This window comes from Colossoma macropomum, unplaced genomic scaffold (assembly GCF_904425465.1).
Source record: "Colossoma macropomum unplaced genomic scaffold, Colossoma_macropomum, whole genome shotgun sequence".
In the NCBI taxonomy this organism is placed as follows: Eukaryota; Metazoa; Chordata; class Actinopteri; order Characiformes; family Serrasalmidae; genus Colossoma; species Colossoma macropomum.
In genome coordinates, this window is record NW_023494802.1 from 11,597,406 (window position 1) to 11,625,404 (window position 27,999).

The 27,999-nt window shown below is 42.1% G+C and overlaps 1 protein-coding gene across 1 annotated transcript in view; it reads right to left on the bottom strand.

Moving 5' to 3' along the window:
- rerea (arginine-glutamic acid dipeptide (RE) repeats a) overlaps positions 1–27,999 on the bottom strand; it is a 125,597-nt gene that overhangs the window by 46,331 nt on the left and 51,267 nt on the right. Inside the window, 1 exon segment of the mRNA XM_036591767.1 lies at positions 1,759–1,864. Coding sequence (XP_036447660.1) covers positions 1,759–1,864 — 106 coding nt within the window.

A 27,999-nucleotide genomic window follows, 5' to 3' on the forward strand; every position in this document is an offset into this window, starting at 1 on the left:
CAAATCTTACACACAAACAAACATTAATGGAAGTGTTCAATGAAATGCTAACAATAAAAACATTTCAATTTAGAGCTTAAAAACACATGAAATGTTAGGAAAGAATACAGGAGAAATTTAAAAGGAAACTTAAAACATAAAAATAATATTCAGCTCTCCTTAAAATAACAAAATGAAAAATGCAATTAAATAAACATCTTACTGAAATATACAATTTACAATTAAAGCTAAACGAGACAACTGAAATACTGGGAAAACTTTTTTTTAACTTTAAATAGCTAAAAATAAACATGTACATAGCTCTTTAAAAACAGTCCAAATGGAAAATTTGTAATTACACACATAGAATCCCAATTATCAAACACAAACAAATTTAAGATCACAAGACTCTGGCTCTGATTCAAGATATGAAGTGCAATAAGCACCTGTAGCATTTATATCTAATGTTTCTCTTTATTATTACTATTATGTCTTTTGCAATGATAATTGGTTTAAGTCTTCACTCTGTTTCCCTGTGTCTGCAATATTATTTGTTGCAAACAAATGCACATTCATCATGTAAATGTCTTTTTATCAGCAAGAACAAAAAGCAAGAATAAAATCTTAAAATGTTGATTTCAATTCTTGAAAAAAAAAAAAGATAAAATATATAGGCCAATCCCCAGACCACACAGCAGTAAGGTCACCTATGAACACCTCACATAATTCAGCATGACTTTGACAAGAACATGAAGCCTTGATTCTACAGAACGTTTACAGAATCATAGTCTGGAACTAGAAAATAGTGTGCATGTCAGGAGTACAGGACTAACACAGAATAATGATCTAAGCAGACACACTCTTCTATAAGCATAAAACACACAGGTAACATGAGGCTGAACTAATCGCACTAGATTATGCATGAAAGAAAGGCTGGTTAGCTTCCATACACTATGTAAAGCACAGACAGCATATTATAACAAGAAAAATGGGGTTTTAAATGACGCCTGTGATTCCCATAAACATCAGTGGATATAGGAGCAGAAATGCAGCTGGAGCTGCTGCACTGTGACATATACTCCAATAAAGAGATCAATGCCTGAGTCTAATACAAGGCTTGAACAGCCATCAGACAAAAGGCTTATTACATTTCCTCTGGAAATGTTATAATTTCTTCCTGAAAAGGCTACATCGAAAAACAGTGTTTGCAGGCGCAAATCCATAATGACTGTACTTGGTGAGTGTTTGTTAACCTGCAGTGATATCTTCAAGTGGCAATGGCTGCCACGTCAGACTGAAAACCGCAGAGGGAGGAGAGTCTGTGTCTGCCAGGCTGGCAGGAACGCGGAACGCCTGGCTGTTTTATTAGAGCGTGCTGCAAATCAAAAGCCGCCCCAACGCAGAGCCAGGCAGAACCCCGAGTCTGTTATTACTGCTTGTTGTAGGCACCAGCTCCAGATTCGCGGCTGATGTGCCAGGTGACCAGGAGATCGCAAGGCACAGGATGCTCAAAGTTATTTGCACTTCACAGTCCCGCTGTCTTGTTTGAAGGAGCGTTACCAGGGAAACAAGGGCGGAGAAGCGTTTTTGCGAACGCCTCCTCTATTATTTGAGATGCCATTCACCTGGATGTCTTACACATCGCTTGGCATGGCGAAATAAAACGGTAGAGCGTGGCACTTAGTTCACATTTTACGAGTTATTTGCTCTGGCACTTAGTTCATGTTTTACATGCATTAGGTTATCTGCACAGGAAAAAAGAAAAACACGAATACATACCGTTCTCATTGTTGCGGTCCTGTACTAGGTGCTGGTAGACAGAGTCAGGTACCTCGGACTGGCGGTAGTACCATTTCACACTCATTAACAGATGGTCCCGTTTACTCTAGAAAAAAGAAAAGGAGGAGGGGAAAAAAGTAAGCATCTTTTTTTTGTTTTTTTTGTTAATTTGTTTGTTAACAGCGTCACAAATTGGCCACTTGGCAAACGCAGGCCTGTGCTGCATGTGCCTTTATGATTCTCTTATTCTGTGCCAAGAGCCCTGAATGGAACCAAGTCAATTAAAAAGGGATTGAAAGCATTTAATTCTTTAATAAAGTAAACAGAAAGACATTTGTGTTTTTGGACGAGGAGATGAGGAGGAAAGAAATCTGGGCACTGAGAAGGGAGGTGCTTTAAGGCTGAAATGCACTCGCCATTCCAAGTGTATGACAGATTAACTCCTAAATACAACTCCAGACACACATCTGTAAAGAATAAATCCAGCTCTATCCGGCCAAGCACGTCACACACAGCTTCCTTTTCTCTCTGCTGCACTTTGAACCCCGCCACCCGCTGTCCGTTTGAGGGACTGCACGCAGTGCCACCCCCTGAAGTTCCCCGAACGCACCAGCAAGTGGCAGCACTGAGTCACAGAGACCTCCCAGAGGCGATATGCTTTCCAAGCAAGAGCCAGGATGAGGGAAGAAAAGGGTAAAAACACTGTTTTTATTCCCTGACATGAAATATTTATTATCCCTTCACACAAACCCAACTGACCATTCAAACGGTTTAATAGAACATTAAAGAAGCCGCAGCTCAGCAGAAGGCGGGCGACGGGGGCCTCCGGAGCAGCGGCCAGAAATCACAGCCATCTTTAACGTGACTATAGATTACCACATCGGCCGCAAAAAGCTGAGCGTGCCATCGTGCCAGCCTACTGGAAAAAACATCCTGGGTGGATCAGAGAGCCAAAAGCCTGTTTTCTTTTTTCTTTCAGGCCGCCTCACTCAGCACAGGCGGGTTTGCGTCCGCTGTAGCCACAGCAGAGAGCAGAGTGAGCTCATTGTTGAGAAATTCTAAGGCCTCTGCTACCTTTCATGGGGTTCAGTGGAAGGAGTGTTAAACTGCGTGTGTGTAACAGTATATTTCCACCACCTGGGCCTGCGCTGAGCAGAAAAGCTACAAAGTCCTGTGCAACACTGTATTTAGCTCAAATAACCTATGTATACAAGATAACACAGCGGACACAGCTAGGCTTTTTTAGTGGAAGCTAAAGCGGCTTTCAAACTACTGAAAAAAATGCAATAAACTGGTGGAAAAAAAAAACTGTTTAAAGGAAGTAGAGTCAGGAAAGAGCTACAGTGCCATGTTTTTAATTCCTATTTGTGAGGGTGAAACAGCCCATTCAGACGAGATTAAAGCCTGCTCTCTATTAGTCTGGGCCATTTCTTTGTGTGATCAAAGGTGCTGCCAGGGCTTGTTACATTGCAGATATGGAGACACCCAGTGCTCGCAGGAACTTAGGGTTGAGCTTTCTCGTGAACAGCCTAGCCCAGTTCAGAGATATTTCAGCACTGATAAAGCCCAGGTTTATAGCAAAAGGAGGCTCTTCCTCTTTCAGTTACAGGCAGAGTATCATAACAAGCTGAGGAACTAAAGTCGCGATTGTGCTGGTTAATACAGGTACGAATGCTGTCGTAACACAATCTTGTATCGCAGATAGGATTACTGTGTAGGAGATTTTATTCCAAGTAATTTAGAATTTGTGAGGAAATGATCCATGTAAAATAAATAACGGAAACCAAAGGATGCACTGAAATTTCATCTATTGAAAATGGTCAAAAAAGGCTATTTTGACTGAATATAAGGATAAAACAGACCTACAGTGAAGCGTCAAAATCTAACACTTAACAACTGCTGCACCGATCATCACAAATGCATTCAAACAGTCTGAGCAGCAGCAGATAAAGAGTAAAAATATTAGCCATGTGGAACAATTTCACAGCGATTTGTAATCAATTTTCGTGTGAAATATGAACAGGAGGAACAACACCCAAAAACCTCTCCACTATAGGTTTGATAGCAAAAGAAGACTTCATACACAGAAAACACAAGAACACAAGCAGAAAAGAAAGCTTCCCCCTAGCATGCTAACAGCATCTCTACCAAGCTTTCGAAAAGATTAAAAAAAAACCAAACCATACACACACAAATGACAGCCAAAGTGCAAAGCATAACAAAAAAAATATCTTTCATTGCTTTGGATGACGCATCGTTCCCTGTTGTAAAGAATGTTGGATTTCATGGGTATATGCTGTAGTCTACATACTAATTTTAGTAAGTTTCTTCATGTAAACTTCTCATTTGAAGGGCTTTGTTGCAAAATGCATTATAAACCTCTATCAAGAAGATTTTCCTCATTGATATCTGTTGTTGAGGGTGGGCTTTACACATACAAGAAATATCAATGCTACGTTATGATTAATACCACGTTTATTAGAGAAATAAAAATGTGTTTATCAAAAACTCATTCGATGCAAAAATGTCACAAATGGATAAACAGCATTTTAGAATGAAACTCTTCAATTACTGCCACCTTTTTTTTTGTTTTTTTACATTTTCAGCCCAGTGTGTGCTATGACCAAGAATTTTAGGGAAAAAAAGGAGTCATAAGTTGATACAACAGTAACAATATGCAAACATGTGCAGAGCAAAAAAAAAAAACCACACGCACACCACACGAAACTAAACGAAGCTGAAACCTGTGACCTTTCTTTTAGCCCGTCTTCCACTGGAAATGACTGTTTCATTATTAAACCCTAATTATGCTTTCATGTTGCACACAGAGCAGATCACTGTGCAGAATCAAATTATCAAGATAAGCACTCTCAGCCAGACAGGAAGGAGAATGGAAGCAGCAGCGAGCAGCCCATTACAATTACAAAGCTGAATTGATTAGTGACATTCCAAACTGCACGAGCTGCTGCGGCTCTTTCTCCCGGCGCAGTGGGCTCTCTGCACCCTCGTCAACACACTCTCCGCCGAGCATGCAGAGCTGATTTAAGGCTACCTTACAAACCCAAGGTTTGGTCTTGGCCTCCGCTAAAAAGGAGCCTTTTTAGCCACTTTTACAGGACGCAGCCAGACCAGTCTGCGCCCAAATCTGCCTCAGTAGCCCCATTCACTGCAGGAAATAAATCTGAGCTTCATACATTCGGCAAGGGCACAATGGCAGGCGTTTGAGCCCTGGTGGTGCCTGGGGGGGCTGGGAGGGTGGGGTGTTACAGAGTGGAGGCATTCCTAAGAGGAGTTGAAGGGGTTTTGGGCACAGGGACACAGGTTGCACCCCCTCCAACCCTCCTGCACATTCACTCCCTCACTCTAATGGCCGTGCTGCCCTCTTTGTCTGAGCATTGAGCTTCAAACCTGGGAGTCACACAGTGGTGCCAGAGAAGAATAATCCCCCTCAACCCAATCTCACACACTTATCCCATCTGCCCTCCCCTCTCTTTTTACTCCCACACACACACACACGACCAGGGGTGAGCGATATTGCAAAAATGAACCGCTGCAATTCTTGAAGGCACTTTTACAATATACAAGTGGCTACTTCTGCCGTTTTGTCTACTTCTGCATCTTAAATAACAATTTCTCAACGTTGCAGCTGAAATGAAAACACACGATTCAAAATCTGAAATTTGTATTCTGTTTGTCAAAATACCATTTTGAGCAAGAAAACACGAATAGGAATCAGTCACGCTTTATCATTACTCTGCCTAAAGATATCAATAATAAGTGTTTACTGATCAATACTGCACTCTGAATGAGTTTAAGTACTTGCACAAGAAAAACCAAAGGGCATCCAACAATAAAAGAAGGCTTGTCCATGTTTAATGCAGTGATTGATTTATATAGTGATAGTGGTTAAAAATGAGCCGACACTAAATAACTGCTATCACTGGGGTGCTACTCTCGAGGGCATGTCTTCAGTACATTTCCTTAGGAAACAAATGTACCATATTGCATTTTATATTAAATAATGTACAATATGAAAGCACTAACAGCCTTTTTGCCTGGGAACGTTACTAGAGTGTACCTTTAAAAAATATTTAAGGTACTTGGGGAACTAATATATCAGTTTTTAAGTCTACTTTTAAGTTGACATGGGATGTTTATCCTCTCAGCTGCTCTAAATCTCTTTTGTTTTTGGGAAGAATGCAAATAGCCAGTGTTCTAGAAATGCTGACGATACCCGTGATAAGCTCAGAAAGCACATACCACTATAAAATGTATTACTATAACCATCATGTCACCTCACCATACTACAAAGCCTAATGGTAAGGAAGGAAGGAAAGAGAGAAAGGGAGCAACACAGTAGCAAAGGAAAGGGTGAAGAGGAGGACAGTATGAGCACATGGGGGAGGAAGAGAGGGAGGGAGAGGGAGCAGGGGAAGAAGAGTGAGCAGTAATTACAGAACAGCCAAGCTAAGTCCAGTGAGAGTGCAGGAGAGGTTAGTGCTCTCTGGAGGCTGGGCCAGGCACAGCTGCAAAGCCGGGCTTTTACAGGCCAGGCTGGGAACGCAGGGCTGCAGGGCCAGCCGAGCAGAGGGTGCTTTTACAGGGCAGAGCTGCCTACACACAACGACACCCATGTGCTCTCCACCCATTAAACAAAATACCAGTCTATGAGAAACAGAATGAAAGGTTTGTGCATTCCAGTGCAATTTATAAGGGCTGCAATACAGTCCATGACAGAAACTGTCATTTTGACTGTCTTTTCTACCATCATTCAAAGTTCCATCTGTGTGACAAGTGACTATTTCTTCTATGATGCAGTAAAACAAGAGAAGACATATTGCCCTTAGTCTCAGGTTCAGATGCTCCACCCACTGAGAGTCTGATATCTATTGCACGTTAAGCTGCCCACAGCTATCAGGACTGCGCTGATTTCTGATACTTGAGTTTGCCGACACATTTGTTGAGCGTGGGATTTTATGGCTGCAGCCCCGTTTTGAAGAATCACCTGCCCCTAAAACAGCGGTCTGTGATTAGTTATTCTGCACGTCAGTAAAACAACCAAGTGGATCTTGGCCATGTTGAGTGACAAAATGCACCAGGCACTTTGACGACAGGTAGAAGCCTGGCTTGTGAGACTTTACTGCCTCAACATTTCATGTAGTGCAGTGCAATATTTGTAATACCTCATGTATTATATGAACATTACACATGAAAAGGAGAGCTTTTTTGGAAGGAGATGACTGTCGATTAAAAATTGACATTTTTAGCCCATATTCAATGTTGCCAACTTTGTTAACCTACCACTGCAGCTTTAATATGTTCTAGCCCAAAAATATGAGGTGAAGGCATGAATGCTCCAAGTAAGTGGTTTGAGGACACTGTGCAGACTGTAGCCTCCCAGCTAGTGAAAACAATACGTCAGCAGCTGGAGCTCCACCAGGGAGCTCTCGCTCTAATAATAACAACAACAACCGCAACTGTGGCACACATCGCATTCTTGAGCAAAGAGGTGCGAGGGCAATTAATTGGTGATGTGTGAATTAAAGGAAATCACGTTTAAATGTGCTGCTGAGTAACAGCTTGCAGCTTGCTCCGACAAGAACAGACAGCAGAAAACGCAGGCATGGCTGTAATGAGAGGAACACTGACTATATGTAAGATAATGAGAAACAGGCAGGAATCATTTCTGTCCTTAGCATCAAGAACCAAAATGTAAACTGCTTGCCCTATTCATCTTTGTAAAAGCCCAGTCTCGCCCTGGCTGTGACTGACACTGACCCTGCCTGGCTGCTGGCTGAGTGCTGGCTGACATTTCACACAGCCAGTGCTGCTGTCTGTTTAGTGTAATCATTAAACATGGCCGCCGCCGCAGCAGCAGCACCTCCTCTGGCAGGTCTCATCTGTTAGCGTGGACCACTCGGCATGGTCACGTGACTCCCACATTAACAGGAGGGCCCCTCTCTCTCTCCCTCTCGCTCACCATATACACACACTGTCAGCCCTCGGCTAAGCAAAACCAGACCCTGCCAGTGAGCATTAACAGGAAATATGGGTTTATTTTCAGAGCGTTTACATTTCTGGTTCTCTTTCGCAGCCCGGATCCAAACTCCAAAGCGCTCTGAGGCTCTGGTTTCAGAGAGGGGCTGAGTGCGGCTGCCGGAACAAGCCAGGATCTCCCACTTCCTGAAGGAGGTGGCGGCTGGGGAAGGACTGGAAAGGCTTGTAAAGGCCAGCAGTAAAGCAGAGCACATGCTTGGCCCTCATCATGTTGCAGTGAAAGCATGCAAAGAATCTGAAAGGCTGAAACACAGGGTCACGGGCACTCAGTCGTGAACTGAACCTGAGAAGACAATGCAGCTTGTTCTTGTGGAGAAGGTTGTCACGATACTAGAAGTTTGACTGTGATAACAGTACCAAGTGTAGCATTAAAATACTTGATACCAAAAGGACACCCGGCAAAAACTTACAATTGTCACTGCCCGGAATTTGTTATACATAAATTCTCCGGTTTTGTAAATCAACCTCCTTCATCAACACAAACCTACCTGAATCGTTGCATGAATTAAATAAGTACCTAATTCATTTAAACACTGCCTCATTCAACGTGTTCTAAAGAAAGTTTAGTGATGAGACAAAGACAAGACACCACTGTATTTCAAACAAACAGAAAACTGGTTACGTTTCTAGGAACATAAGATGTTTCTGAATTAAACTATTAATCTCTAAGCTTTAGATACACTTCACATTCACTTCACATTAGTATGTGCAATCTGACACACTTTTAGGCAGAATGCATAGTGTTAACCTATTTAAAGAAAGAATCTAAAGTACTGAAAGCTGGACTACTGAACTGTTTACCACACTGTACGGATGCACAATGATAACAATCTTACTGGTATCAGCAGATAACTGCTTCAAAAAGATATTTGATATATTTAGCGTACTCTAGAAAGGCAGAAAAGCAGATGTTTGGCTAGTTACTGCATTTTACTGCATTCGTAACCCTACAGAAATAAATATTATTATATTAAATAACAAAGCTAACTCTTTACATATCGGCATCGACAGGTGTGTGCATGAAAAACATCCCTACCCCACCGTAGTACTGAAAAAGCATTAATCCCTTAAAAAAACCAAGCTTATAATATATTAAGGCTTATTATTCAGTACCTACATGTACTACAATGCAAACCGTTAGTTTTTCTTAGGGTTTAGAAGTGTGTAGTAAAAATTTTGGAACTTTCAATATACAATTGTTCAACTTAACATACATTTTGTACATTTCCCCTGAATCTGTAGGAAAAGCAAATTAAAAAAACAGGGCTAACCTACAAGGACAGGATCAACAGGATACTTCTGACTGTGATTTTTTATTTTTTAAAGAGACCATTTGTTTATGATTACTGAGGTTAAAGTTACGAGTTAGGCTTGTACAATCTGTATTGGCACTTGCATGTATGCAATACAAATGGGACATAATGTATGACAACATGTCCTGACAAGGTATTAAACCAAACATGTGAATGTGAATCCAACGGCCTCCGAACAGAACACGTTGTACTGGTGGCATCAGGAGGACAGATCTATGAGCTAATCTGCTCTCCAAACATGATATGATTAGTGAGGAGTGAGCAGGCAGGAAGACTCTTACACATGATGGATGTGGCTTAGACTCCGCTTCCTCCCAACGCTCGCTGACTGACTCGCAGATATACACCAGACACTGTGTGACACACAGCAGAATAAAGCTCTTCCATGTGCGCCCTAGTGCACAATGCATCACCCAGCTGCATGTGTGTAAGTGTGGGTGTGCGTGTGAGAGAGGAAAAACATTCCCACACTCTCTTCTAACAGCTCTGTTCTGCAAAGGAGCGGGGTGAAAAAAAAAAAAAGACACACACACACACATTCATATACAGGTGCGTTTACAACCAAGTGTGCTGGGAAAGTCTGAAATAAACAAACGCGGTGAAGCAACACCATAAAAAGTCAGCACTAAACGCAAAAGAGTCCAACACTACAGCACCCAAACAGTACACTCATTTTATTTGTCATACACTGTTTTAATGCTTTTATTTGAATATACAGTGAAGCACTCAGAGCTGCAGTGTTATGTATGAAATGTTAATACCTTTATATGCCCCTCGTATTTGCCATATTTGTCATGGAAAGCAGTCAATGATCAAAACCAGGGGTGCATCCTATCCAACTGTCCATTGTTTACAGATCACTTGTACAGCTTTATAAGGTCACTACTTTGCATAAGGACATGCTACTTTGCAATCTTTTGGCTTGGAATAAAATTTGTATGCAATCTGTTTAGCATATGATCTGCGCTCTACAGAGTCAAGATGTATTTAATACATACAGTAACGTGCAAAAGCCAGAGACCACCAACAATTATGGAATTTCCAGTCAAAACAGCCAATAGGAACAAGTAATACGTACTCCTGCAGAAATTAGATACAATAATACATTTGAATAAAGAACTGGGACAGGGGTCGGCAACTCAAATGTTAAGAAGAGCCATTTAGTCCTTTCAATAAAAAAAACTGTAAAATGTCTGTCAATGTTTAACTTTTTATGAGGCAGAATGCAACTGCTGCACCATTTAAGGTGGAACGGGAGAACAAATACCCGGGGAACAAGAAACTGACTACAGCTTCGCAACTTTTTAGTGTTTGACAGTTTCTCATTGCAGATTAAACGTATCAGGAAACCAGCTGAGTTCTTATAAATGCAAGTAAGTCCATTTGTTTCCAAATTATCGATGTTCGTCTTATATCTTTCTCTTTGCCTTTTTGTTAGCTACTAGCTAGGCGAGACTGTTGTTGATGACTAGCAGTCTGCGCGCCGATCTTCCGGGTTAAAGGGTGAATTAGCAGATATGGGCTACATTAACTCCAGTGTTTAAGACTGCTTATTATTAAAACTGTGTTAGAACAAATCAGTAGAGCTTTATTTTACTGCAAAGGAGGATAATTTTTTTATTTTTACCTAAAAATCTAATTCTGCTGTGGAGCTGCAACAGCAGTAAAAGAGCTGCATGCAGGTCCGGAGCCACATCGCCGACCCCTGAACCAGGAAGTCAAAGGAAAATAAAGTAAAAAAAAATACTGGGAGTTCAAAAGCTTTTAAAAGAGGTATAAGAATAAAGCTCCTAACAATCACACAGGAACTGAGGGACCATTAAAACTGTCCCAATCAGATAAACAGAACTTAAAGCTTTCATCTTTGAGAGAGAGGAGAAAATCAAGCTCCACTCTTGCTTCATTCCAACCTCTTGTGGCATTAATAGCTGTTTTGACTAAATTAAATAAGTGAAAGGGTGGTCTGTCTTTTGTACAGTACAGAAGAATCTCAAAAATCAAGCTGAATCTTGACCTTAGAAACGAAAGCTGGATGTTGTTTGCACACTTAATTATCAGCATGCTTTTCTGTCCTTACTTAGCTCTGACTGCTCTGTGCAGGAGAGCAATCGCACTGCCCTACCTCTAGCAGGCTCAAACTAATAATGGTAAACAAGTGTTGATGACATGTTTCCTCCCTGCAAGAGCCTGTGTACAGATTACTCCTCCTCCGCCCGTCAACAAGAACAAATGGAGAGAGGAGGGGAGGAGAAAGAGAGGAGGAGGAGGGGGAGAGTCACAGCTGTGATGGCGGCACAGTCAGGACCTTTATGCTGCTCAACACAGGGCGCCTCTCTCTCTCTCTCTCTCGATCTCTCTGTGCCTCTGCTATTTAGATATTAAATCTCCACTCACTTTGAACACAGTCTGCCCATCTGTCAGCCCCACTCTATATTGGATTTGATGAGCATTAGGCAGTTCAAAGTGAGAGATTTGCAGTGTAACAAAACCAGGATACAACACACACACAAACACAGAGCCCGGCCATGCCACAAACACGCGCCAAATTGAATCTCTTGGCACCTTCCAACCTCTTGTGGCATGTACGAGCGAGAGATGCAGATCTGATGTCAATGGATCTGCAATGAATAGTCCTCAAACTTGATTAGCCGTCAACGACGCTGATTATGGGAAGGGAGAATCAACAGATCTTTTACTTAAGACAAAAGCATTTTACGCTACAGAGCTCTCAGACACAAATTACCTAAGCGGCACATGGTCTTCTCCAAATGACGCTGGCAGAATAATTGCAGAAAGAAATGTGAAATTTAACTAGTCATTTAATTTTCATCAACTGTTCTATAAGGTCTCAAAAACGATATTTTGTGACGGGCATATCATTTGCTGTCAATGGCTAGCTAGCGCATGTGCATTTCCAGATTGCATATGTATTGCAACCAGGTTTGTTTGTTAGAGACAAACAGTTTGTAATGGCTTGTTGCCCAGTTACAATGTCTTTAGAAGATGAAGAGATATATATCACTGTTGTCGGAAGAAAAATAATCTCCATTTTTGACGTTTTTCAGTTTTTGACAATTTGAAAGTACCCGTGGTCCTGTATATTTTGTGTAAATGTCATGACGAATGGACCAACAGAAATGACCCAAAATTACTTCGAAAAAAGTCTGGATTCATTGACTTACATTAAAAGTAAAGTAGACTTTTTGTCCTTTTCCTATAAAGTTGTCATTTTGGAGACACAAGGTTTTCTTCCGACAACAGCTGTGTGTGTGTGTGTGTGTGTGTGTGTGTGTGTGTGTGTGTGTGTGTGTGTGTGTGTGTATATATATATATATATATATATATATATATATATATATATATATATATATATATATATATATATATATATAAAATGTATATATAGTAGCAGTCTAAAGAAAACGGTGACTTTACTGAAGGTAAAAAACATTCTTTACTTTTCAAGTGAGGTAATGTAAAGAGATTTCTTCCAAGTAACTCTGGAGCACTTGGAAAAAAATTGGTCCATTCATCATGAAAGTTTTACACATCAAACGTTGCAGAAAAAAGTTTTTTTTGGACAATTACGACTGCATACACACACATACACACACAGTACTCCAGAACAGCTTAAGGTTTAGGTGACACTGGGTTACTGTTCTAAAATGTTTGCATTTTATTCGTTTGACTACACCCCTAACACCACAGAAACAAAGGTTACATTTCTTTGTAATGCTAATCCAGGCAGATGTAGAACCATTATCTACATTTTATGAATGTATCAGCATCAGCAGTTATGCACATGAAAAATATTCAGCATCAGCAGTGGCCACAGCTCCCATATTAATGTTTCCTATTTCTCAGGCCTACAGTGAAGTGAAAACATTCATGTACATTCATGTTCTAGGAACCATTAAAAAATATGCAACAGCATTAAAGATAAAATCAAAATGCAGAAAAAGAGAAAGTGATTTGTGGGTCGTACAAAGCTGGCTTGTAGTTCCAGATCTTTGCTCAGCAATGTTCATGAAATAGTCTTTCCAACAGACTGCAATACACCACAGAAAACACAAGGGGTGATATGGCATCTACTGTCTTTCTGCACCATTGAAGAAGAAAGCGCTTATAGCAAAGACAGAACTATACAATGACAAAAGCAGAGGAAACCACAGAAGGCTTAACGGTTTGATTAGTTAACCAAATACAAGTCGATGGATTAATCGATTACAGAGATAATCATTACTCGCAATCCTAGGTGTTACCGCACATTCCCGTCCTTCTGGCAGCGGAGCGCACTGCCTTGTGCTGTGAAAATAATACTAATTAAGACATGCCTGCTATGGCTGCGGCTATTAGACCTGCCACTCTAATCGTATGCGACGCCACAGCAACACTTCAAACGTTTAAGAGCCGGCGCACTTCACATAATCACTCTCTCTCTGCCTCTGCTGTTTCCTCCAGCGGGATGGCCAGGGTGATGTTGGAGATGAGGAGACGGTGCTCTGATGCCTGCTGTGGTGTGTTTGGTTGCTCCAAACAGCAGGTGTGAGTGGGCTCTTACACACCTCCCCCTTTCAACCAGCTCTTCCTTTCTCCCTCCATCTCTCTTTCTTTCCCCACCTCTCCCTCTCTCCTCCTCCTTCCTCTTTTCAGGCAGCCCCCCCGCCGAGCGCTCAAACACTTAACAGCTAATGACTGAAACGCTGAAGGCTGGAAAATAAAAGGGGGGGGGTGTCGGAGGAGAGATGATTGACAGGAGTCTCCAGGCAACGACGGGCTGAGGGACAATGTTAATATTTAAAGCGGCTTGTTATTGTGTTGCAATGCAGACGCAACAATGTTTTTCTTAACAATGACACTGATGCTAGGCTACAGTGCTATTGTGTGGATTCTGCGTTATAGATACTTGATAAGTCAAACAATAATCATGTATAAATATTATTTCAGTGATTTCTAAATGAGAAGTCATTATGTCAGCGCTGTGAAAATATACAAGTGGGAGCGAAAACGGAGATAAAAGGTGGACAGGCTGATAAAGAGATACCCACATTGTTTCTAGAGAAGGCTAAAAATGGACTTCTTATCACTCTCCAGCAGCATTCTCTCTTTCTCTCTCTCTCAGCTCTCCTAGCAGAGGCAGTGTGCACTTCCTCTGCTGTTGGGTAATGCTAAGAGAAGCAGCAATAGATCTGTTTCTCAATGAGACCATCAACACAGCACAGACATCAGAGAGCCTCACACTGCAGGGGCTCCACATCCTCTACACTTACCAAAACGTGCAAGCACACATAGACACAGATACACACACCCACAGACTACAGTAAGTAAGCATTCAGCATGCTAATTCAGCTGTAGATCATAACGGCTGCTGCAGTACCCACTGACTTATCCATGCTTCACCCACATACGTGTTTATTCTAAGCAACTGTTGCAAGCTTTGGACAAGCTTTACAGAATGTTGTCAAAAATCCCATTAAAACTAATTAGAAACTGTAGCCCTGAACTCTGTTCTTTTCAAAGTATCTATTAAATAATTTAAATTAGTCTAAGAGTGTGTGTGCAGCAGGGCTGCCCAAACATTTTGTCTTGGGGAGCCAAAGTGTAATGTTTGTGGTGGGCTTGGGGCCAAAAAGACAAAACTGTATGCAAATAGAGATGGTAGCTAGGCTTAAAATCAAGCTTTAAACTATTACAAAATACTTTGTGACTAAAATATTTGATTTCTTTTTTTTTTTAAATAACAATTTAATAATTTGTATATAGTATAAAACGTTTATTCTCTCACTGGGTGAGAAGAGGGAGTTAGGTTGTCTCTGTGGTGGACCAAATCAAACATTCTCAAAGGCCACACTTTGGGCAGCCCTTGTTTGCAGTCTCTACATCGCATTGAGTTTCCAGCAGCTGCAGCGAAAAACTTAAATTGATGGGTGAAGCACGGACAGGTCAATTCTATGCCCCATTCTTCGCAACTCACATTTCCGTCATCTTCAGACTCACTCTTTGGGACCCTTTCACAGCTGCTGACGGCACAGCTTTCTGTACTGGAGCGCTGGGCTTTAGAGCAGCTCAGGGGACGTTTTTAAGCACCGATTCCATGTTTGTGACCCTAGAGGTCAACTCAGTGGTGTTCAGTTACTCCATAACACACAGCCTCCTCAGACAGCCGGTGGGGTCAGGGACTACACGCATGTGGCTCGCTGGATGGGCGAGCAAAAATGTGAAACAACTCAAAACACAGGCGAAGCAGACCAGCCGGATCACTTCTGGAGTGCTGGGGGGCGCAGAGCAGTCACGAGACGTCTCTGATACGCTCCGAATCCCAGCTCGTTTCTCACCACTTCCTGGATGGGAGCGGAGGGAATCAGTGCTGATGTCTGATGACTGAGTCAGCTCAGGGACTGGGGAGGAAGGTAAAACAGTCACGCAAACACAAAGAACTTGGAAAGGAAAATGGAGATGGAGCCAATGATAAACCTAAACACAGCTGAAATTAAGGGTCAATAAATCAGAATGTAGATTTGGTAAGTGTAAGAGTGAGAGTCTGCTTAAAAGTCCAGCCTGATAGACTGGAGTGGAGCCTAGCTAAGACTCATGGCCAATGAAGTGATGGCCAGGTTAAGTAGGGTTGCCATATTAGTTATCAGTCAAAGCTTATCAAAAATAAACAAATAAATAAATAAGCTGACAGATATGTACTGCCATAACCTTACAATAAGACATCATATAACACTGCACAGTGTTCATCTGATACATGCAGCCATACTGACAGACTGCAGTACGCTGTAGGAAACAACAGAGGCAGTACGGCTTTTAATTATGGCTACAGCAAAGAGAGAGGAACTAAAAATGTGAAGCCAGCCGCCTTTTTGAGCTGCTGCTAAGGTTACGTCATTGGACAGCTGAACACGCTTGGAGGGCGAATGCTAACCGCCAGTGCGGTTACATCAGCTAACAGACACCTGCGCTGATGGGGGAGAGGAAAGGCCATCCTGCCTACCCAGAGAGAGCAAGGCCAACTGTGCTCTCTTGGACTCCAGGCCATGGGTGGCTGTAGCATCACCAGGGATCAAACTCGTGATCTACTGCTGATAGGGTCACTTGGAAGCCTTAACAATTTAATTTTTACTGAAACTTATTTTACATAAATAATAAAGAAAACTCTACACGCATGTACAACTCAAGGGAGGGGGGGGGGCTGTATATGGTGTAAGGGGTACAGGGTAGGCTTGTGGGAAATCTAAATGGAGAAGCAACAATAAAACAAAAACATGAAGGTTTGGTAAGAAATCAAGACTTCTGTGTTGGTGTCTGTGATAAATAGTCGGTGATAAACAGAAATGAAGTACAAGCAAAACAGATGTATAGCAGAATCTAGATTTGCTGGCTGAAAGCACAGAGGTTGGTTACAAGTCAAGCCTTTCTGAATGACCCAGTGTCACTGGTGTTGTGTCTGCGGTAACAGAAGGTAGGAAATAAGAATTCTTGGTTAAGCCTTAGCTAATCGATCAGTGGATTCGGTCAAGTGTGAACTAAGCTGTTGCATGAAAACGGCTTGGAGGTATCAGCTACTGCTGCCAAAACAAGCCCCCTCCCCTCACTAACCCCCCCCCAGCTGCCCTTCCTTCCATAGCCCCCCACCCCTCCCTGAGCTGCTCGGGGGAGGCAGGCCCGGGACAATGGGCTTTGTTGTTGGCGCTTTTTCCTGCTCAAGCTCTAATTGCTGTGGTGACTCACTCGCATCATGATTATTTGATTGGGCTGATTACAGCGCTCACCTTTCACTGGGGGGTGAGTGTGGGGGTGTGAGCGAGCAACAGAAAGAGAGAAACACACGAAAGGGAGGCAGCGAGTGAGGGAGTATACGCTGAGTGTGTGGCCAGTTCACAGTAGGCTGAGAGAGGGAGGTAATTGAGAAACAGCTCTTGGCTTTATGTGGGTGCAAATGTGTTTGCGCATATAAGTGTGTGTGTTTTCATACATTTTTAGGATTTTGTAAGAAAACCAGAGGAAAAAAGGGCCAACATATCAAATGAGCCTGACTTTGTGAAGTTTATTATTTTTTGAACAGAAGATGCTGTGTTTTCTTTTTACACTGAAAGGGCAAAACCAGTTCTGTTTGGTCACTGAGGTTAAGGTCAAGTTTAAGTTTAGGCTTAACAATTCTTACTGCTTACACTTACATACTACTAAAAGAAGTTGCACTACTTCTGTGCAGAACAGAGACTTGTTTACAGTTTTCTAAAAAGGAATCGGCAGGGATATTTTTCACACCTTCAGTTCAGTCTTAGAAGTTTGCTGCATTTCTGCTTCTCACCATCCAAATAATCCTAAATACATTCAATGATTTTTCTCAGTAACAGCTCTTTGACAGATACACATCCTTTCAGAACCACAGCACTGAGGCGTCTTCTCACCGTGAAGGGATAGACCAAAACACCTGTGGATGTTTTTCAGATCTGAAGCAAAAGTGGAGCTTGATTTTCTTCTCTCTCTCAAAGATGAAAGCTTAAATCTGTTTATCTGACGTTGAGAGTTTTGGCAGTTGTTAGGAACTCCCTTTCTGGCTTTTTTTCCCCCTCCATTTATTTTCCTTTGACTTTATCTTTCCTTATGCAAGTGGGATATGTTTCCTCAGAAATATCTCCTGAAAAATCAATAACCTGTACTTAATGGCCAATTGACTGAAAATGAAATAAGTGAAGACCGGTGTGACATTTGCACAGTATTGTATACACTATATATGAGATCTATGCAAAACATATGCATGTTGTGACATTGTGTAAAAACAAACTTGCGTGCGAGTCTGTTTGTTTAGTGGTCGCGCTGTCTCCTCAGCTTACTCTCCTGGAAGCACAGCTGATGGGAATATTTATGAAGCGCCAGCACTCAAAAAATACAACAAGTGAACTGAGAGAGAGGAAGGAGCGCTGGAGAGAGTGAAAGAAAGAAACTCTGTGTGACAGTGCCATGCACAACCTGGCAGCCAACAGCAGCATGAGAAGAAATGAAAAGAATAGAAGGAAAAAAAAGGTTGACATCTTTCACTGTGTGTGTGTGTGTGTATAGTCAGACAGTGACAGCATACTGACCCGTGAGCATTATGCCAAGCTAAGCCCCACCCTCTGAATCCATAGTCAGTACACAGAGCTGAGAGGATTTATCACTGACATAACACTCACTCTCACAGACACAGTCTCTGACAAACACACACACACACACACTGCTGCAGACAAGATGTGTCACAGAACCACAGAAGCAGAATCTAAAGCAATGCTGTATGTGTAGTACTTAATAAGAGTGTATGGTGTGGAAATCACAGAGGAAAAAAAAACAAATAGAGAACACAGGGAGTAAAGAAAAAAGGAGAAAGAAAAAGAAGAGAGAGCCCAATGAAAGAATGAGAAAGAATAAGACAGCAAGAACGAACGAGATAATGAAAGACAGAACAGAAAAAGAAAACCAAAATTAAAAGAGATGAATGAAGTAGATGAAAGAGAATTAAAAAGAAAAGACAGAAAGGAGAGACAGAGAAAGAGAGTGAACGAAAAAATGAAAAAGGAAAAATGCAGAAAAAAGAAAAAAGAGGAGGGTGGACGATTCGGCAAAAGTATTATATCAAGATACTTTAAGACATTTTCATGACACATGATATGTACCATGTTATATTTTTTTCTGAAATTTAATAAGTTAAAACTGACAAAATAGAACCCTGTAGTGTGACATATAAAAATACTATAATAATAATAATAATAATAATAATAACAACCTTCAACTAAAATAATATTTATTCAATGTTTTACAAACTGCACTGCACTAAATACGATGAAACTGGCCTAATCATGCTCAATTTGTAATGAAAGGTAGTTAGTCAGTGCTAAGTACTGACGATATCCAGGATATGCTCAGAAAAGCATATTGTGATATAATTTACCATGATAATGATAAAACATCGTATTATTGCCCACCCCTAGTATATACTAATGAAAGACATTCATACAGGGTGCTGTGAGCCATTAACAGGCCAGGGAGCGAAGCTGAGGGGTGAATCTGAGGCTTCAGCTGCCAACAGTAGATTTAGCGGTCTCAGCTAAGTGTCAGGGATGAGAGGGGAAAGCATGTGAAGGAGAGAAGGAGGAGATGTGACGAAGACACACTGGTCAGGTGTCAGAGGTCATGGCTGACTCTCTAGATGTGGTTTACTCCCAGCAAGCTATCTTTCAGTCATATTACACCAACCGCACCCCACACACACACACTATCCAACACTGCACAGGCCGTCCATCCTCCCCAAGGTGACACGCACTACTCTCCACCAGCCACCTCCTTTTTATAGAGTGCCTTCAGAGGCCTGCCAAATAAAGTGAGGTCAATCTAATTAGATGTAATGAGCTACAGGGTACATGTACACAAAAAGCAAGATCCTGACAATCACATAAAAGCCAGGCTGACATACAAGAATCGATATACAAGATCAGTATCAGTCAAATTTCAGCACAAGGGAAAAAACCTGAACAAAATTGATTAAATTAGGATGCCAACCTTAATGCTGGAAATTAATACACCCTCTCTTTTTCAACTCTACATGTGGTTTTGCATGTCAGTTTTGCTACAGTCATGCACAGTCATTACTACACTGGTGTCCTCCTGCAGCTCACAGCAGCGTCATGTTTGATATGGCTTCAAATAGCAAGCGGTTTATTACAGCGGTGATGAATGAAGCAGTGTTTAAAGGAAAAAAGCAAAAACCTGAAAACGTTGGCTAACATGTAGTTTGAATAGCAATTTGCCAGCTAATCTAGTTTTAAGACCATATTCCTTTACAATCTGCTAAAACTTCAGCTGGATCAGCTATTACGCTAGCTAGGATACAAGCTATATAGACTCCATACCAACCAACTATTTCAAGTTGTTTTGCCGTTTTCTTTTAAGTTCTGCATTAATAACGTGTCGTGCTTCAGACTGAAGGTTTTTCTGTAATGAATGGCTTATCTGAAGCTGTGTCGAACTTGGCAGGGATTTACATTTGTACAGCGTAAAGCCTGTGACTGATAACGAGACGAAACTAAAATGTTCTATTAACTACTTTAGACTCAACTCGTATGAATCGACACATGGAAATATTTCGACTTGATACTTTTTCAGCTTTCAACTGAATCATATTAGCTCTGTTTTCTGTTCAGCACTCTTCACTTTGACAATCAGTAAAGCTTTGGTTAACCAATTAGTATAAAATTAAAATCAGGGGAAAAAAAATTCTGTCAGCCAATATTATTAGTTATCTGAATTTTTAATCTCTTAAAAAAACAGTATTGATCAGAAAATTTTCCACATCGGCCCTACATCATACAAAGAATTAAAGATTTTTTTCCAACTTCAAATTTCCTACAAAAGTGTTAGCATATGGCTGGGGAGGGGAGCAGAGACATCAGCCGTTTTCATATCTTCATTGTGTTTCTACAAGCAGGGTAAACTGATATCACTATTGGCAAGCTAGCACATTTGGCTCCGCGACTAAGCTAACATCACGTTAAAAAGGCCCAAAATACTATTCTCTATACAGGATGAAGGCAAAAGAGTGATGGAAAAAAAGAGAACATCGAGATGAAGGAGGATACTAAGCGGTAATGACAGCTAAGTGTGCGTTATTAACTGTATGTAGTGTGTGTGTGTGTGTGTGCAAGCTTGCAAGTGTGCAATCAAGCATGTGGGCTGCGAGTGGGGTGTGGTTATTGATGGAACTCTGTTCTGTAATGCTGAGCATCATTAGCATAGCAGTCAGTAAATCACTTGTCATTCTTTTACCTAACCCAGCCCACTTCCAGCACAACAGTCAATGGGCATGCATCTAGCTGACGGACAGCTCTGAGCAGCCAGGGCACGAAGGAAGAGACGAAATGCTATGCAAGGAGCATTCCTCCACCTGATTGACACGCACTGTTTGTTTGCAATCCAGCTGAGATTTAGCTCCATTTGCAGCTCCTCCCTGCATTTGTTTTTCTTCCTCTCCACCGTTGCCCTCCCCCCCCTCCTCCTCCGCACACAGAACATGCATGGAGGACGTTTTCCAGCCCACTGCTGCAATATTGATCGCGGATCCTCTTCTGGCTGAAACCCTACAGCACTGATCAGCCTACGACACACACACACATGCAGCCCTTGTACGGACAATTACATGCTGCTCACACCTCTAGGTGGGCATGCACCCCAATGGGCGTATCCAGACACAGAATGCTGCAGCCAAAGCAGGAAAGAGAGAAGCAGGGGTGGGCAATAGGCAGTGACATTATTCAATCTTTATTGTGATAAACTACATCACGATATGTTGTCTGGAGTGTGTGTGTGTGTGTGTGTGTGTGTACATATCACCAAGCATTTTATTACACACATGGAACACTAATAATACCGGGTAGGACCTCCCTTTGTTCTCGAAACAGCCTCAACTGTTCATGGGATTGATTGTTGGAAACAAAGGTTCTGGTCCATGTTGACACGACTGCATCATGTAATTCCTGCAGATTTTTTAGGTGCACTTTCGTGCTATGAATCTCCCGTTCTACCACATCCCAAAGGTGTTCTACTGGATTCCAAACCGGTAACTGGGAAGACCACTAAAGAACACTGAACTCATTGCCTTCATTGTGTTCATGAAGCCAGCCTGAGATAACATTAGCTTTGTGACATGGTGCATTATCATGCTGAAAGTAGGAAAACTATGGCCATGAAGGGATGCACATGGTCAGCAACAATACTCTAATAGACTGTGGCATTCAAGTGATGATTGATAAGTATTAACTGGCCCAAAGTGTGCCAAGAAAACATTCCCCACACCATTACACCACCTCCACCAGCCTGGACGGCTGACATAAGACAGGTTGGGTTCAATGATTCATGCTGTTGGTGCCAAATTCCGACCCTACAATTTGTGTGCCTCTGCAGAAATCAAAATTGGTCAGACCGGACTATGTTTTTCTAGTCTTTAACTGTTTAGTTTCGGTGAGCCCACTGAGTCCACTGCAGCCTCAGCTTTCTGTTCTTGGCTGACAGAAGCTGTTATAGCTAGAGGTGTAACGACACACAGTCGCGAATCGGTTCACTCCGTGGTTTGGCACAATGGGACAAAATCAACATAAACACCCAAATGCATAGGGGAAGGTTTCTTTCAGTTTATTGTGAAGAATAAGCGCAATAATCTGTAATTTGTAGCGCAAGTTACAGTTTGTTCCACCTAGCGTCGTATAGTCTCCCCTGAGGTAACTTTAATTGGTACAGCCTAAAGTGTGTGCAATTTCCTCTCGACAGGGAAAGTCACTAACGTTAACTAATATGTGCTGTGATAGTTGAACTTCAGCTGAGATTGTGTAGTCAAACAATCTTTGCACATACTGTGTATTCTCTGTACGACAGCACGAACCAAACTATAATGTCCGTACTGTGATGGTTCAGGGCAAACACACATACTGTTACACCCATAGTTGTAGATCAGATGCTTTTCTGCTCACCACAGTTGTGCAGAGTGGATATCTGAGTTACTGTAGCCTTGCTGTCAGCTTGAACAAGTCTGGCCATTCTCTGTCGACCTCTCTCAGCAGTTACAGAAACACTCAAACCAGCCTGTCTGGCACAAACATCTCTATACACATCTTTTCATTGCTTTTAGTTTCACAGAGCCAGACATTTGGGGACAACCATGAGAAATTCTGGGCTAAATGCGGGTAGGAACATAGCCTTATCAGAGTGATAAACAGTGTGAAATTTCTAAACCAATCCAACACCTTGTGAAGGTGGAGCTCAAAGTAGGGTGCGATGGTGCGCTCATCAAAATTGACAACCAGCCCGTGGATGTCTACAACTCCCCACCCACAACAAAAAACTTCAGTTAAACATGTAAATGTATGTTGATTGTGCAGAGAACACATGACCTGCAGTAAAAATAAAGACTTCTAAAGGAATTTGGGGGCAGGCTTTAGAGGGCACGTTTCCCCGTTCGTGGTGCAATTCGGCACCTAAAGTGTAACAAGTTTTCCCCAGAAGTGTATTTTCTTTGCAGTATCATGTCTGGGCCCGCAAGACTACAATACCTCTAGGACAATGAACAACTGTGTGTGTCATAAAAAATAATTCGGTGTAAAAATAAAAGCCTGTTAAAAGCAATCAGTGCCTTCAGGTATCACTCTTTTTGCCACACTGTTCAACTTTAAAGCGAGAAAAACAGACTGATGGGTAAGAGGTTGCATACTCATGGTGTTCCTTTCTTTCTTGTACCCCACACACAGAAACACACACACAGGCAGCCGTGCAGCTGTCCGTCCCGAGGCCATTCTCACAGGGCCCTCTCATTACCCCGATAACGAGAGAGTGGAAACTTCACAGTCTCGCTCCAGACACATTTTAATGCTCCACAGGCACATCCGCTCCCTCCGTCTGCCCCCTCTCGGTTTTTAAACTGCACTCTCATTCAGCCAGCAACGCACTTCACAAACCAGCGAAGAGCCAGATCCGTCTCAGAACGTGTCAGAGGAGCAGAGACAATAGAGACTTTTTTTTTTAAACTATTTAATAAACTAAGAGATCTAGCGCCACCTCTAGTTGCTGTCACTTGTCATCTCTCTATTATTCTTGCCTCTTTCTAATCCTGCACACAGCCACTCCGCAGCGAGGCTTAATCTAACAGGCATTACAGTACCAGCCTGCCTCTACCTCTATACACTGAACAAACCCACGGATCTGCCAATACGCTGGCTGGAACACCATTACTCCTCGTGTTCCCATATGAACGTCTTGCTGCTCACTAATTAAAGCTGTGCTGTGCTTCATTTCGAGGGTGGCTGGGGGGTTTTCTCTGCCTCTCAACATGGGCTGCTGTGAGGGCTGCTCTCCACTGATGGCTTGCCGGCAAGAGCGGGTTGATTGCTGGATTCTCTGATTGTTATGGAGTGTGCATGGGCCCTGATCATTAGTGAGCCAGAAGCACCTAGCATTTCCACTCAACTCCGTAGCTTCTCCCTTCCACAGAGCTTCATACATACGTTCTCAAAAATAAAGACACTAAAAGGGTTCTTTTAACAATGCCCTAGAAGAATCAGCTTTGTTCCCTAAAGAACCTTTTAATGGAGGTTCTTTAAAAGAATACTCCACCATTTTTCAACCTGGCATATTTACAGTGCATGGTAATTTCAACATACTCATAATAGAAGCCAGTGGGCACGTTTTGAGTCAAGTTTTCATCAAAACTGTCTGTAGTAGCTGACCATACACTACAGATGCAGCAAGTAGAGAATAGGTTGAAAATCTAAAAAATCCATCAAAATGTTCTTTAGTGAACCAAAGGTGGTTCTTATTGCAGGGGTGTCCAATCCTACCCACAAAGAGCTGGTGTGGCTGCAGGTTTTCATTCCAGCAAAGCAGATCACCACCTGATCAGCAGTTTGAAGACTGAAATCAACTAATTCAACAAGTGGAATCAGGTGTGCTCCAGCTTGTTTTAAATGAAAACATGCAGCCACACCAGCCCTTTGTGGATAAGATCGGACACCCTTGTTCTATGGTATTGCTATAAAGAGAGATTCTGGTAACTTTATTTTTAAGACTGCACTGAAACCCTTCCATCCATTCACCCATGGAAGCGAGCTAGGAGATGTTTTTAAAAATAAATAAATAAATAAAATAATATAATAAAAAAACGATATTACGCCTGCTCCGGCCACCGTTTGGCATTTAAATGCCATTTGCGGCAGCAAAACAGTTCACACCTAATTACAGTGGGCAAGCAGCTGTAGCAGCCAGCCCCTCCGTGCTCACGCAGGAGAGAAGGGCCACGGCCACACGCCCTTTCAACTTCCCGCATCGCTAAAAAGAGAGCTCACCTTTTAAATACTAAATTGGCCCACTGCTCAGAACATCTCAGCGAGGGTTCCCTGGCTTCTGAGCAGCCGGCCGGAGCCCCTGCTCTTCAAACACTCAGCCATCGGCCTGCCCTGCTGCTACGCATGCTCGTCATAATCAATTGGCCTTTATACACTGCCATGTGCTTCACCTTTGCTTTGGTGGGGGTAGACACATACACAAGCCCACACAGGTTTCCAATGTCAGCTAGTTTAGATACTGTGGTCTACAGGGGACTAGAGCCTGACATTGGCGGTCCAATAGAATTGGTCAATATTGAAGTCCTACGGATTTATCAGTGCTGGCAAACAAAGCTCAAAAATAACTATAAGACTTTCTGTTGGTTATTTGAGCTTATAGAATGTGGTATGTGATAAGTGACTATAATACTTGACCATTTAAAACTGACAACTGACAATGATACTAAAACTATTCATCATTTTAGATTACATAGGTCGATCTGTTGGTTATCAGAATAATTAGTTCTTTAACATCGGTACTGGAATCATTAACAATGTTTATATCAATTGGCCTTAATATGAATATTACAAAGCCATTTTTTTTAGAATACCTACATTCTATATTTGAAATGCAGAGGAAATATAAAGTCAAATATAGAGGAAAGTGTTTAAAGGGATGTGCTATCAAAATCAGTGATGTCATATTATAAGCTAATACCTGGCTGTGTTATCAAACCACACGCATCAACACACACACACACACACACACACACACACACACACACACACACACACCCTCAAAAGATAACACAGCACGACATTTATCTTATCTGCATGACTGCATCTCTTCATAACCGAAGGAAAAAAATAAAGGAGACTCTGCCTGTCTCACTTAAGGCTCTGAGAGAAATCAATCATGTCGGAATTCATTAGAATTCCTTCCAGTGGGTTTCCCAGCTGTCTCACTCTCCCTCTCTACCTCTGTGTCTCCGAGTACGGTAAGGCTGCGGCTCATCTCCATAGAGAGGGAGGGATAAATCACCATGGCGATGTCACCTGATGAAGGGCACTCAGTCAGGCCCGGCTCTCTGCGCCTCCATCTCCAGCAGTCAGCCTACTCATCCCCATCAATGCACTATTAATGAGAGTCTCCTTCAGTCAGCATCTCTCAGAGCGCACACACACACACACACACACACACACACACACACACACACACCCCTGACATAGAATTTCTGGGCTGATAACATAATGAGGTGTTTTTACTTTTTTAATACAAGTTAACACTGTTTTTAGTATATGAAGTGCTATGTATATAAACCAGGTTAAAAGCCTACAGGTGGATCACTGATTAATTATACATAGCTATGACACAGCTAGCCTCGTTGGGCCAGACGTGATCTCGTAAAAAGAACGTCTGGGGACAACCATGAGAAACTACTGATCGAATACGGGTGGGAATGTAGACTTTTTAGGGTGGGGAAAAGGCTGAATAACAGCAATGATCAGAAAAATCGCAAAAAGATATTTTCTTCAAATTGTTCAGCCCTAGCCAGACTTGTATTCTTGCTAAGAGGCTACATTTGGCACCGTTAGACTGTGACATAGCTAAACGATATGACAGTGACAAAAAATTTATAATGTTTTACAAAAACATTCACATACTTGGCAGTTAGTTTTCTCTGAAGCAACTTACAATGCAGCCATAACAGTCATCAAAGGACTGCTAAAGGAGTGGATGGCTGGAGAACTGAACCCCCTATTCTCTATGTGTGTTGTTGGTGGTTGCCACTTTGCTATCCATTTGACTGAGCTTGGAAAGAAGAGGAATGTCCAGTACTTGTGACCACACATGCATTAGTTATCAGTTACAATTATCATCTGTAATCCAAAGATCAGACCAATGATGATAATTCCATTTTCCCATTTATTGGCAAATAATATTTTGTCGCCAATATCTTGTACCTGTATCTCTCAAACGCACCTTATTCACCTGCACTTTCCATCAGTTCCCTTCAACCTACTCATATCCAAATCTCATCTAGAATTGATATTGTGGCTGGCATTTCCTGACATGCAACCACCTGCTACGTGACTGGAAGGCATCGGAGCAGGCCAAAGAGGCCTTGAAGGCTCTCCTTCACCCACGGTACTCTTACCACTCTGTATTCAACACCAGTCGCGAGTGCCACGGCTGTGTGTAGTGCAAATATTTCTGAGTGGCACCGCAGAAGGCAGAGAGCAATCGTGTCACGCTGACAGACACACTGGGGTCTCAATCAGTCTCAGCTACACACACATGCTCTCACATACACACACACACGTTGCAAGACAGACTCCATTTCACCTTCCAGGCAGAGCCGCACATTAAATCAGTCTATTTGACCTGCAGTGGAAGGCAGAAGTGTCTCCTTTCGTCAGTCCTGGACATGTGTGTCCACTGCATGAAGGAGATTATAAATGGAGCGCATCACCTACACTCCGAGCGTGCCTACAGCTACCGATTTATCAAAGGCACCGGGCAGCTCCAGAGCCTTCTCAAAGAAAGAAACACAGGAAAAAAAGAAGAAATTGAAAACACTCTATATGATAGTGAGTGCAGAAAATGATCTGTTCTACCCTCTCATTACTTTATCTTATAGCTATAAAGAGTTATTCCCCCACAAATGGCCGGGGCATTACTGCAATCTATAAATGGGATGTTATGTTCAATAGCCCAAGGTTAGCGTCTTGGCACTCGAGCACTCCATCGCCCCTCACATTGTTCTTTATGGGGCGCTGATGAATCTAGCCACGGCTCACGGCTGCACAGGCTAACTGTGTTTATGAATTCTGAGCTGAGTGGAGGGAGAGAGAGAGATAGAAAAAGAAAAAGAAAAAGAGAGAGAGAGAGAGAGAGAGAGAAAGAGTGCGTGCGTGAGCGGAGGGAGAAGTGGAAAATAAATAAAACATTCTGTCCTTGATAAGAATCCCTATACTGCGCCTCCACTCCCTTCTGCTGGAACCAGCCCGTAATTGATTTGTGAATT